The sequence below is a fragment of the Heterocephalus glaber genome, unplaced genomic scaffold (assembly GCF_053883595.1).
Source record: "Heterocephalus glaber isolate CG9 unplaced genomic scaffold, H.glaber_assembly_v1.0 deba00001760, whole genome shotgun sequence".
Classification (NCBI taxonomy): Eukaryota; Metazoa; Chordata; class Mammalia; order Rodentia; family Bathyergidae; genus Heterocephalus; species Heterocephalus glaber.
Window position 1 is genome coordinate 6185935 of NW_028258457.1, and position 13631 is coordinate 6199565.

General features: G+C 59.0%; 1 protein-coding gene across 2 annotated transcripts in view; it reads left to right on the forward strand.

Moving 5' to 3' along the window:
* The window catches only part of Kdm4b (lysine demethylase 4B), a 96738-nt gene that overhangs the window by 40354 nt on the left and 42753 nt on the right, over nucleotides 1-13631 (forward strand). For both annotated transcript variants that reach the window (XM_004865707.3, XM_004865709.3), the window contains exon 7: nucleotides 10184-10233. In XM_004865707.3, the coding sequence (XP_004865764.1) occupies nucleotides 10184-10233 (50 nt within the window). The remainder of the gene's footprint in view (nucleotides 1-10183; nucleotides 10234-13631) is intronic.

Below are 13631 nucleotides of genomic sequence, written 5' to 3' on the forward strand. Positions count from 1 at the left end.
CACCCAACATTGTGTCTTTGGGCACATGGGTAATTGGCTTCTGAGATGCTGACACAGCCACGGGAGAAAGGGGATCCTTCCAGGTCACCTGCCCAGGTCCTCTTACCCTGCCAGTGGCAGTGACTGTGGCTCCCGAGTAGCCTGGCACTCTGGCCCCTTCAGGAGTGCCTGTGCACAGTGGGTGCCCACCGACCCCCCCAGAGACCCAGTGCATTGGTGCTATGCAGACCCACAGCTGTGTGCCTTCATCCTGCAGGGTTGTGTGTGGCACAGACTGGCCGTGTGGCGGGCTGTGAGTGCATCTGACCCTTGGGATGCTGCCAGCAGCCCTGAGACCTGTGTGGTGGCAAAGCCAGGCAATGGCATGCAGCCTGCCTCCCCCTGCTCTGTGGAGCTCAGCATAGTGGGGCTGGTGTGGGCTTGCAGCTTGGCTCGGGCTCAGCGCCATGGCCAGGAGGGCCCGGGCACTCCAGAGCTTGTGGAGGGACAGCTGTGTTATGCCTGGCCCAGGTCCCCTCCCGGCCCTCCGTATCGAGCCCTTGGCCCCGCTCTTGTCACCACTGCTCTATCGTCCAGGCCTTCTGCTTGTCAAGATTGGATAGTAAATCTCAGGTTGAAAGCTGCTGTGAGCGTTCACAGAATTAACTCTGAAGCTTGTGCTCAAATCAGGGCATCGAGTGCCGCCACACAGCAAGAGGGGGATTGTGTCATTACCGGCAGCGGCGGTCTGATGACGGCAGGCAATTTGGAAGGATTTGGAGCACACGGTGCGCTTCTGAGTCACAGCTGCCCCATTAGGCCCCTGCACTCCTCTGCGCGCCTCCCCTGCATGGCTGTAATGGCCCGGCTCTGCCCCGGGTGGCTATGCCCAGCTGTCCTGGGACAGGACGTGTCTCACGGACACCCTGGGCCAGAGTGGCTGGGAAGCCCAGTATCCTTGGGGCCCCAGAGCTCCCCATCCTGTTGGTGGCTGCTCTGCGTGTCTCCAAAGCTGGCAGGGACAGTCACAGTTGGTGTTTGTTCAGAGATGGCAGAACAGTTTTAACATCATGTTTGTGCCAAAAAGCAAAATCCCTCCATATGCTCTCCTGAAGCCAGCACGCTAGCCGGGGGTGCTGGTGTCCCAGGTCTGTCACCCTGCTGCAGCCCCAGACGGGCAGAGGAAGCACAGTGGTGAGGTGGACTGGGGACAGGCTTGTTAGGGGCAGAGGCCAAGGCTGGCAGGCTACAGAGTCTGCCGATCTCCTTGTTCCTTGGGATTTTGTTTCCCGTCTGCCTGTTTGCCTGGTGCACGCTTGTCTGCCATGGGTTTGCACCAGCCCGGGAAGACAGTACAGAGAGTCCTCACACACCATGTCCCTGCGCTAGTGACATCTTCCCCGGGAGGACACTTTGTTACCGCAGTGGGCCAAGAGGGGCTGTTGTTAATGACAGGCCACGAGGTAGCAAGGGACGTTGGAAAGTTTAGAGTTGGCTTCGGGTCCAGGTGGGGGTGGGAGGGGCAGGAGCGCCGAGGTCAGGTAGGGTGGTCTGTAGGTTAGGAGGCGGCATGTGGGCCCAGCCAGCCATACAGGGCACAGCCGCCATCTGGAAGAGGTGGGGGTGTGGCCAATAGCCAGACCCTTCCCACCCCCATCCTGACCATTGCCAGCCCCAGGAACTCCCACGGTAGGGGCGGGGAAACGGAGGTGCTGCTGGAGAAGAGGGTCCAGGGCACACCCAGGTCAGCAGGTCCTGGGCCGAGACAAGCAGGGTGCAGGCTCAGGACGCTGCCACCCCTTGTGCCCTGGCCAGGCCGCCCTGCCCACAGGGCTGCAGTGACTTCCTGTCTGGTGTGGCCTGCAGGAGCAGATGGCCGACATTGCGGAGTCTTTTGAGCAAAGTGAGTGCTTTGGTGTTGGAACAGGATGGGCCATGCCATCTCTCGGTGCTGGGACTCCTCGGGATTTCTGCTTTGGGGAGGCAGGAGCCAAAAGACACCCGCCAGGTGAGGAGCCGGAGTCCTTCTTGCCCCGCACTTGGAGGGACAGGAAGTCCTGTTGGAAACGCCACTGCTAGATGCCCTGTCGCCTGCAGGCGCAGGCATCTGTGCTGAGGTGGGAGGTGTGGGCACCGAGGGACCCCTCCCCCTGCAGAAGACTGGCACCTGGCCGAGAGTCACTTAGCCACCTGCCTGTCACCGTGCACACGGGAGGCCTGGGTTCCTGGGCAGGGTCTGGTTTCCATGGCAAACGTCTCTTGTGTGAGTGCGGCCCCCAGAAGGGAGATTGCTGCAATCTGTGACCGAGGAGCCTCTGTTATCTTTGCTTAAATGTCGGGCGCAGAGTATGCTGTCTCCCCAGCAGCAGGGGACAAGCCCTCGTGCCTTCCAATGTGGAAGCGACAGCGACACTAATGGCCCTGCTCCACAGCTTCCCTGCCGAGGCCGAGGCTGCTGCTTCCCAATCTGATTGCACCAGCGAGTTTAACCTGTGTGAGCGCAGCCCTCCCCAGCGCTGGAGGAGGGACATTCGTGTCCTGGGGTCTTGCCTGGCACCCAAGAGGTCGAACAGGGCTGTTTGACCTGGGTTGTGGAGTGTGACCCACGTACCTCCAGTTCTGGCCTCATAGCTGAGGGGAAGCCAGGGCTACCATGGCCCCTGCGAGATGGAGCGGATGTTGTCTTGGTGGATGCGTGACAAAGACACCTCGAGCGCTGTGGAGGCACCGGAAGCCCAGGGGCCGACCAGCTCCCCAGCCTGGGCCATCACCACGGCCGTCCCCACAGGCCAGAGATGACTCCAGGGGCTGGGCCTCGTGCTGCCTCCCATCACCGCCACTGCCACCTGCTTCCCTCTGCAGGGCTTGGTGCTGCCTGCCCAGTGGCTGCTCCACTGTCTCCGTCACTCCTGCTGGTCACCCTTAGCCCCAGCATTGACTCTGGCCGGAACTTCCCCATCCCACCAGGGCCCCTGACCCTGGGCTCCTGGGGTGGACATCTGTCATCTGCTCCCCATTTGTGACAAAGGGAGCCTCTTTTCCCATCTCTCCAGCACCAGGTCCCTCCCACACTCCGTGCTCTCTGCCGACCTGTCCTTCTTCCTTCCTGTTCAAGCTGTCCTCTGTGTGAGTGGAAGTAAATCAGGGTGGGGTCCCACTCGGGTATAAATGAGGCTGCCATGGGAGGCGCTGGTTAGCAGCCAGCCGTGCAGCCATGGGTCCATGTGGGGCTGGGGGCTCCCACCTTGTTGCTTTATGAGGCGACAGCAAGGGGGCTCCGAGGTGGCTGTGTGCAGGTTGTGTCATGGCCCATGGGCTCCTCTGGGTGCAACTGGCAGTTGGCAGCTGGGGGTTGCTCTTTGGCTGTCACTGGGCACCACCCCTCTGCCGGGCGCACCCACCTTTCACAGGCGTGCAGGAAGCCACCATCAAACACCGGTGCACATGTGACTTCGCTGTTCTGATCTTGTCATAACAAAAATAATTTGTGGGCCTGAAGGGGACCCCAGGGCTGGGGACAGAACCCCTCCAGAACCATGTCAGCCCAGTCCCTTTGTCTTAGCGTGCTTGCTGTCCTGACCCGTGGGTGGTGGGGCAGCCACCCGAACCAGAGGCCAGAGGAGCCTTGCCTGGCCACCCAGTGATCTGCAGACCATCGCCCCTGCAGCTCAGTTTACCCAGTGTCCCCTGGGTGGCCGTCCCTAGCTGCAGCTCCCTGTTTCCTGTGAGCCCTTGCTCCCAGGGCTCTGCTGATCTCTGTGTGCTTCAATAAAAGTGTCATTATTTGAGATCATGGAGCTGCCGGTGTGAGATACCAAATTCCATCTCCTGTTGTCTTGTGAAATGATCCATTAGAGATAAAGCCACAGGCTCAATGAGGCCCTTTCCTGGGAACAAGCCACCCTGGCTGGGCGCAGATCCTATCTCCAGAGCGCACTTACAGTGTCGCATCAAGGGCTCAAGGCCAGGGACACTCTCACGCGCTACGCTGGGAGGCTGCGCTCACGACCGGGTGTCCCTGTAGGAAGTGGGGAGGGCGTTGCTCGAGGTCTGAAGGCTCTGGTGGCTCTGGGTGGTGGCTGTGCAGCGTGGGCCTACTGGCTAGGCTGGCAGAATGCCGGGGTGGAGCCCACCGTGCTGGGCCCCAGGTGTGTCCCTCTCCCTCCCTCCTCCTGCTGTGACATTGGGAGCGCCCCAGTGACAGGCGGCCCTGCTCACACCGTGCTGTCCCACTGCTTCTGAGGCACCACCGTCACTGTCACAGGGATCACTGCCTCTGTCGCAGGGACTCAGCCCAGTTAGCAGTGGGTTCCCTTGCCCTGGAGGCCCTGCCGGTTCTGAGGTTCCCAAGCAGCTTGCATCTTCGCCTGCTCCTCCTTGTGCTCCACACTGTGCTCCTTTCTCTGCCCTTGGCCGAGTCTTCAGGACAGCTGTCCCGCCCCCGCTCTCCACAGCGCCCTCCCTCCTCCCTGTTCAACATGATGGGGGCAGCCCCTCCTCGTCCTGGTGGGCCGAGGACTTTCACGCTGTGTGGCGTGGAATTTTATAGATATTTTTATAGGTTTGTGCAGCCCTGGGAGTAAACTCTGCGTCTTGCACTGTTCTTCTGCATCTGATTCACTGATATTTTCTTTAGGACTCTCAAATCTGACACTGGTGTGTCACACTCTGTGTGTTCTTCTCTGTTGGTAGTAGTGTTTCCCACTCCTCCACCCACTCAAATGGGATGCTAGAGCTGGGTGCAGTGGTGATCCTAGCACTCTGGGAGGCTGAGGCAGGAGGTTTGCAAGTTTGAGCCCAGCCTGGACAACTTAATGACTCAGCGAGACACTGCCTCAAAATTTAAAAAAAAAAGGCTGGGGGGTGGAGCTCAGAGGGAAGACCCTGGGTTCCTTCCCCAGTACCACATACACACGAGTGGATGCCGGACTCTTAAGGAGAGCTCAGTAACATCTTGTCTGCCCCCTGCTCGGCATCCAGTGTTCCTGGGCCCTGGCCCTGAGCGGGAAGGGGAGGGGTGCTGTCAGTAAAGCCGCCGGGTCTGGGGCCCTTTCCAAAGGGTTGAGACTGAGCTGGTCTCCCCAGGAGTCCCAGCTGTGCCTGTGTGGCCCTGTGGAAGCACAGGGGACACTGCACAGCTCCCAGGGTAGGGACTGTGTCCTTGGTGCTGATGTTTTTTGAACAGCCGTCTTGGGGTGTAACTTCTCACCCCACAGAAAGTACCACACACAGAGGTCACCTGGGGAGACTGGGTGTCGAGGGATGTCAGGCAGGCACTGGTTCTCCGGCCCAGGCTTCTCGGGGCCTTTCTATGCCCTCGGTCCGGAGCAGAGCAGGGAGCTTCCTGGCCCAGCCTGGAGACAGGGCTCCATAGCGGGTGCTTGCAGTGGGGGAGGGCGAGAGCAGCTGCTATCCAGCTTGGCCTCTGGAGATGTCGGGCAGCAAGCTGGAACTGCCCTTGACCTGGGCTTTGTGTGTGAGGGCTGCAGCGATGTGCCTGTCACTCGGGCCCCTAGAAACGTTGCTGGCATAGGGTCCCTGTGGCCTCCTGGGCTGTGGGTGGGTGGATTCCTCCTGCCTGGGCTGTAACTGGGCATGGGGTGTTGGTGCCACCGGAGTGGGGCGGTGTGTGTGGCTCTACCTCTGCATTTCCTGTTCATCTTGATCTCGCTCAGCATCTGCCCCTGCCCTGTGCATATGCTCTGAAATGGACTCCCTCACCCTTCTGCAGGAGCCAGGCCAGCAGACATTTCCAGTGGGCTCTGCTTGGGCTGCTCTTGGCTCCTGTCCTCACCGAGAGTATGAGGCGATGGCATTACCACCACCACTACCTCCTTGCTGCAGCCTGGTGTCGCAGCCGCCGTTGGCCATCTGCCTGTTGTCACTAGAACAGAGTCACGAGCCTTGCCGGTGGGGGCAGGGATGGGATATGACATCTCCGTGCCGAGGTTCCCATCCCTACAGGGGCTGAGGGGCACATGAGGACGGCAGCCCTGACCTGACCCACAGGAACCTCACAGGCTGGGCAGGCCTGGCCCCGTCACTGTGGGGGCCTGTGGGGTGACTACTGCTCGTCCCTCCTCCTGCTATCTCGCCCTGTTGCTGTGGGCTCAGCCCTCTGGCCCGGCCATCTGCAGTCTGGGGTGGGAACAGGCAAAGGCCCTGAGGCATCGCTGCCCTGCCACAGAGGCCAGTGGCTGGCACACAGGACACGGGTGTCGTCCACCTGTGAGGTGACCAGATAGCCACTTGGCCAGAGCTTTGTTGAGGGTAGGCAGTGATGACTCCAGAAGCCCTGTTGCTCATTGTCCCCTGGTGACTAATGGCTGCTGAGCAGGTCCCTGCTCCCCAAGACGATCTGTGTTCCTCTTCCTGACACACTCATTTAATTTTTAACTCAAAAGGCATTTGCTTATTTATTTTCATTGTTCTTGATAATAATTCTAAGCCATTAGAGGGGAAAATTATATTCAAAAATGCTGTTTCACACTTTATTTGTTTGATGATTTAGAGCGATAGAAAATAGCACATTTGCTGGCTTTTATAGTCTGATAATTATTCACATCCATCAAGCCATTCCAGGGGAATAAACAAAACACCAAGAAAATTACACTATTAATAGCATCCTCCGTGGAGGACGGAAGACACTTCCCAGGCCAGCGTGGCAGCAGGACGTATGGCCTGTCGGCCTGCAGGGAAGGCCACTCCCTCCAGGGCGAGGACCCACGGCCACTCTGTGAAGGTGGGCTCTTGATGCAGTGGCTCAGGGCCTGGTCTTTCTGTTTTTGTTGAGACAGGGTCTTGCTAAGCTTCCCTGGCTGGCCTTGACCTCACGGTCCTTCTGCCTTAGCCTCCTGGGTAGCTGGGGTGACAGTGAGGGCGCCTAACTGGGTGGGGCTCCATCTTTCTGTGTGTCCCCTCCTGGACACGTCAGGCTGTGGCTCAGACAGTTCATGTCCTGGTCAGGGTCTCAGCCATGGCAGAGACGCCCAAGTCCCTGCGTTTGTCCCTCTGGCAGGTTTGTGGGCTCTCAGCTCTGCCTTTTAGGTGGCAGTTATTGGAGGGGAGACATTCCCTGCTCAGGATGCTTCAGAGTAGGAGGGAAGAGCCCTGGAAAGGTGGAGAGCTAGCTCCTGGGGCCGCCTGCCTTCCCAGGCTGCATTGTTCCTCCCAGACTCAGGGCTTCACTTCTGCCTGGGCTGTTGTGTGTGTGGTGCTGTGATGGAGCCCATGGCCTTTTCCCTGGCCTACATCCCCACTCCCTTTTATTTAGTTAGTCTTTAATTTTAAGACAGGCTCTCACTAAGTCACTGTGCCACCCAGGCTGGGCTGGCCCTTGCCATCCTCTTGCCTCAGCCTCCCAGAGTGCTGGGCTGACAGGGGTGTGCCTCTGTGCCCGGCCCTTCTGGAGTCTTCTATGGGGAGTGTGTCCTTGCTCCACCTCATGTGTGTTGCCCTGTGGCCTCTTGAATTGTTCACCTGCTAGGCTGAGTTTTTGTTTTTTAGGGGTTTTTTTTGGTACCGGGGATCGAACTTGGGTCCTCCCGCTTGTAAGGCAGGCGGCAGAACCACTGAGCTAAATCCCTAACCCTAGGCTGAGTTTTGTTTCTCAGCCATTGTGTGATTCACACGTCTCATGTCCCCAGCTCAAGGTGACAGGCCTGGGCCCGTCTGTCTCCTGGGGCCTCCCCTGTGCGAGTGAACGTGACACCTCATCTGAGCACATTTTGTTTTCTCCTGAAGCCCCTCGTGCTTTCTGAAGAGGAAGCTGGCCAATGCCGCCTGGCCCAGTCCCTCGGCAGTGCCAGGGTGCTGCACTCAGTCCTGAGTCCCAGCATCCTGCCAGGGACACCTGCAGTAAGTTGCCAGGGAGACCGGTACCACGGCTTGGCGCAGATGCAGATCGGGCTGTTCACGAGTTTCTAGTTCAGAGTCTTCCAGGGCTTTGTGGAGAACATTCAGAAACGGGAGGCAGAAGGGGCCAGAGGGAGGCACATGTGGACCTGCATGTCCTCGGCTGCAGGGGAGGATGGCAAACGTCTTAGAGCTTTCAGTGACACGGACAGCCTGCTGTGGCGTGAGTGCTCTAGAGGGTGGGACCAGGCTGGCCTGGAGGATCAGAGGGGCTAGGGGATAGGACAGGGAAGTGCCCTCTGCCCAGGCCGGTGGGGGTGAGCCTGGGGCAGGCGGCCAGACGGCAAGGAAACCCCGCGGGAGCCCACTGCTGCCCAGTGGATGGGGCCACTTGGGGTCGCAGGAGGTGAAACTGATTCTGGCGATGCATTTTGGCCTTGTGACAGGGACTGAGCTCCCAGGGAGCGAGACAGACTGGCTCCCCATGTCAGTGACCAATGAAACCGACTCTACTTTACAGCCGCGAGAAATTGCTTGCTAATCACCAGACAGATGCTCACCCTGCCCTGAGCTTCAGCGAACAGACTTTGGCGGCCCAAGTCTCCACTCCTTGCTCTCTTCACCTCCACAGCCAGACTCCAATGTCAGGGAGGCCCCAGTGGGTGCCAGGTGCAGGTGGTGATGAGGGTGGCATGGGCCAAGCTCCAGGGGTGGCAGCGCCTCCTCCATCTCGCCGGTGTCGGCCCTGTGCCCTGGGTCCTTGTCACACGCCGAGAGCACCAGGTGGAGGTGGTGCCCCGGCCGGGGAGGCGGGGGGTTTAGGCATGAGGCTCCCACCGTGATGGTACATCCTGAAGCACACAGCCCTGGCTCTGCTCACCTCAGCTTGGACGGTGAGGTTCTCGCATGGCCCGTGCCATCCTGGGGTAGCTGGGCTGGCATGTGCTTCGGCATCAGGGTTCTGGGCACCACAAGGCCGCCACTGGCCTGTGCCAAGGGGTGCGGTGGTAGTGCTCCTCGCTCTTGGGCACTGCCAGTAGCACGGTCCAGAGGTCCCCAGAGCCACCCCGCTTCCCAGCCGAGAGCCCTTTTAATCTCTCTGGGGGCCTCGTCCTGCCAGCTGTACTTCCCGATAACAGAGGAGCCACGTTGCAATGTATTAAACTTTTAACATCCACCAGATTCAATTAATCTTATCTTTACAACTCCCAATTACAGGCGGTAATTAAGTGAAAGCTGCATTGTAGATGGGGGATATTGCATTAATCATCCCAGCCCCGCAGCTGTGAATTAGCTCCTTCTGTCCTCTGGCGGCTTACTCTCTTGGGCAGGGGCTCCGGGTCCACCTAGGTGCTGGGATTAGGATTAACTTCCATCATCTGTGTGTAAACGATAAACGGGCCTTGGAGGAAGGATGACCTCGGCTTCATCCAGACAGTGGAAACTGGGAAACAACGAGGAGGCTGAAGGTGCCTGGGAGTGCGCCCAGATTCTGATTGCAGCATTCTATGTAGATCACAGGCGACATGACGTCTGCTTTATCTCGGCCCCCCACCCCCTCTTTATTAGAAGAATCTCAAGCCCCTTGCTGGGAATGGGCCTCCCCACTGGAGACGGGCCCATCTCTCCCACTGCCGGCTCTCCGTCCTGCTGCCTGCATCCTGGGCACTGCAACGTGCTGAGCAGCGTCCTTGGCCTCCCCCACCTGCCCCGTGTCCAGAGCTCCCCTAATTGTGACAGCCACACGTGTGCCCAGGCCTGGCCCAGTGCCTGGCAGTGCGGCTTCCGTTCTGTGTGAGTCCTGGGTGGATGGGCTGGTGTGTCTGTTGGCGCTGGCTCCTCAGCACCCTCCCCACCAGCCTGTGGCTCTGGGCAGCCGTCCCCATGGGAAGAGTCCCCGCAGCCGCGCCTCCAGCTTTCCCGAGCAGCCAGCGAGCAGCGTTAGCGGCATGTCACTCCTGCGGCATCTGTTTGCAAACTCCCACCTTACATCTCCCTTACTGATGACAGAGCCCCAGCAATCTTTCAAATATAAAATGTGTAAAAATAAAACTCACAAAGTGGGTGACGAGTGTAACTTCTCATTCCTGAAGCTGCTTTTCCCTGTTGGCGCCCAGTCCAGGACGCCAGTGAAACAGGCCTGAGAACCGAGGCCCTTCTGTTCTACACGCCTGGGCCCTGCTCCCCTTCCGCCCGGGGCTGCTCGTGTTCTGTTGGGAGTGTCCCCACGCCTGGCTTTGCCTCCATGGTCCCTGCTCCCGGGAGTCCGCCTGCCGGCCCTTCCCTGCTGCCCAGAGTCCGTCCCCACCCAGTAGGCGTGTCCTCTCTGACCTCCTCCCTTCTCTCGCAGGTATGCCATCCCGCCGGAGCACGGGAAGCGCCTGGAGCGGCTGGCCATCGGTAGGTGTCTGCGGGTGGGCGTGGCCACGCAGGGTGCGGACTGGCCGGGACGGGCCCAGGCGGGAGCGGTCACTGCCCACTCAGGAAGGGCGGCTGTTGGGCTTCTGTTTTGTTTCTGTTGTGTTCTATACTAGGATGGAATTCAAGGCCTTCTCACTGAGCTATGACTCCAGCCCTTTTTAATTTGGAGACAGGGTCTTGCTAAGTCACTAAGTTGTCCAAGCTGGGCCTGAGTTTGCGATCTCCAGACTCAGCCTCCCAGAGTATTGGGATCACAGGTGTGCGCCACTGTACCCCTGGTTTCCCCTGGCACAGCTGCCGCCTGTGACCTTGGCTCGCTTGTCCAGGTCTGGTGGAGCCACAGGACCCTGGTGCACCTGAGCAGGGGTGCAGTGGCTGCGGCCATCGGCCCTGCTGGGCTGTCCTGGGCTGCCCAGATCCTCTCTGGGTGCTTGGGCAGAGGCATTTGTCTTTTGGGGGTCCCAGAAACAAGGCAGACACCAGGTGGGGCTGGCACCGAGGCCCCTGAGCACCCAGCAGGTTCCCCGGGTCAGCTCATGTCACCGCACCTGGTCTCCCCGGCTTGTGGAAGCTCTAATTTCCTGGCGTCAGGTGGTGCCTGCACCTCCAGGCAGATACCAGATGCCTTACCTAGATTGTCAGGTGGCTGTGGCAGACACCTGAGGCCGGGTCACCCAGGGGCAGCAGGATGCACTGCTTATGTTCAGTCAGGATCTCTCAGTGGCTACGCCTGCATGCATAGTGTCTGCCGAGGGCCTGGTCCTCACTGTTGGCTCCTGTCCTGGTCTCAGTGCCAGACTCAGTGTCCATTGTGCCTCTCAGGAAAGGGCCGCCCTCCCTGTCGTGGGGTCCCTGTCCCCTCGCCATAGCGTGACACAGGCTGAGTTTCAGCTGCTGACGGACTCCTTCACCCCTGTTATCTCAAAGGGTGGGCAAGGGGCAGGCGATCTTAGTGCTACCTGGGGCAGCTCAGGGCATATGAAAGAGAGGGCAATGAGGACCTAGGTGCGTCAGCACCCGCTCTGGTCTCCCTGAGCCTCCTGGTGACAGTGATGGGGGCCCAGGAGTCTGAGGCTTGTGTGGAAGTTGCCCTTGGCATTGGCATGGGCTCCCTGACTGCCCAGTGCTGTCCTGTCATCTCCCCACCTTTGGCCCAGTGCACAGCCATTGCACACTGTCCCTCCCCACTGGGTTTGTGCTGTTGGGACGGGGACAGCCCCTCTTGATGAGGGAGTCCTGCAGGGGCTCCTCCCATGGTATTGAGGGAGGGTGCTGTTTCCCTCCGAGCACGCAGCTTCTGCATGAGGCCCAGGCGCCCTGCCTCTGAGCACGTCCAGTGGAAACGGGGCCACTCTCGTGGGAAGCGCCTGTCCTAGTCCAGCAGTGCCTGCTTCCCACAGAAGTACAGTTCCGCATGGTCTGTAGCGAAGATCTGTTCAATTATGTATCTGAGCCCTCAAAAGACAAATGAAGACAGTTTTCTCCATTGTACTTCTGTTCTTTTCTTTTCTTTTTTCTTTTTCTTTTTTTTTTTTTTTTTTTGATTTGTTGAGACAGGGTCTCATTATATATTCCAGGGTAGACTTCAACTCACTGTGTGGCCCAGGTTGGCCTGATACTTACAGTGATCCTCCTGCCTCAGCCTCCTGAGTGCTGGGATCACAGACCTGTGCCACCATGCCTAGTGTATTGTACATTTTAAAAATACAAACTTTAATTTAAAAGATAAAGAGATGTTTTCCTGATGAGTTTTCTGTTGCCGTTACAACAAATAACCACAAATTTAATGGCTTGAACAACATGAACTAATAGTTCTGTAGGTCAGAAATTTGGGATTCTGGTGGTAGCTCCTGGGAGTACCTGGTCCCTGTCCTGGGTCCTAGAGGCACCCGCAGCCCTCGGCTTTCAGCACCGTCCTCCATCCGCAGAGCTGGCAGCACGGCGCCTTCAGCCTCTCTCAGCCTCTCACGCTCCTGTGCCCCCTGAGGGGACCCTGGGGACCTGGGCCCTGGGTGGTCAGGATGACCCGCTCAAGATCCCTCCTTGAGCCCTGCTGCAAAGTCCCTGCGTGCCACCCTGCTGTGGCTGCTGTTGGGTGGCTTAAGGTGACAGACACGGACCCTGTCACAGTCCCTGAGTCAGAAGCGACCTTGCCTGCCTCTGCCAGGCCTCCCTGTGGCCTCACCACTCCAGTCTCTTCATCGCTGCACACTCTGTTCCTCTGCGACCTGTCTCCCCTCCTCCTCCTCTTTGTCATGGCCCTCCTGCGGTCCCAGGCCCTGCTGGCATGTTCACCCCTAGCTGTGTGCAGAGGCCTCACAAGGCAGACCCTTACCCAGGGGCGGAGAGGGGCATCAGATGACTGCGGAATGGCCGAGCCCCTCGGCAGCCCCAGCAGGCCCTGCCACATTTTGGGGGGCTGTCACGGCTCTGTCTGGGGATTGGGAGTGGCTTCGAGATTAATATGGAGAATGACTAGTGCGCCTGGAATGGGCTCGTCGGGAGAGTCGTGGGGCCCACAGAGAGGGCATTAATGTGCTGCCGCATTATTGGTGCTAATCACTTAAAATGTGTGCCTTTATTAGAGCTTTAATGAGAGCCACTTAAACTGTGCATTAAAAAGAGGAACCGCAGCGTGGCCAGCAGCCCGGAGGCAGGCAGTCATAACTCTAATTGAAATGCTCTTAGCGCTGGGAAAGTTGCTGGATTCAGTGGTCCTGGACTCCCTGGAACTTTATGGTTGTGTCCTCGTAGGTGCCTCCCACCAGCCCTGGGGGTGGCGGAGCCCCCACTCTGTGCCCACCTTGTGCCTAAGTAGCAATGACCTGCCTGGGGTGTGGTGCACTGGGCCCAGGGGAGCCCCTGGGCAGAGTCCCCACCTGTTCCTGGCCTGGCTCGTGGGGTCTGTCCCGGGGGCAGAGGCTGGGCCTCTGATTCGGCGACGTCCCTTTGGCAGCAGGGAACATGAGTCTTGAGTCAGTATCTGCTGTGAGAGGGAGGGACATGGGCCCCAGATGTGCTAGTGCAACTCACTCCGGCTCAAGGTTCATCAGCTGCACAGTCTGCTGGGGGACAGAGGTGTCCCCAAGTGGAATTCACACTGTGAATTCACACTGTGGCTGAAGAGGTTGTTTGGTGTCCTAGGTGGGTGCTGTGTGGGAGGTACAGAGCCAGAGTTGTCCATGTAGGGCTCAGGCCCGGCTGCCAGTTCTCTCTGCAGACTCGCTGTGCCTGGAAGGAAGGAGCACATTGGGAGTGCCAGTCGTGTCCCAAGGTCTCTGGTTCACAAGGCTCCATGTGGCTTCTCTCATGCACCTCTCAGGCCGGCACAATGACCATGTCCCATGTCCTGTTACCCAGACCACCCTGCTCCTTCC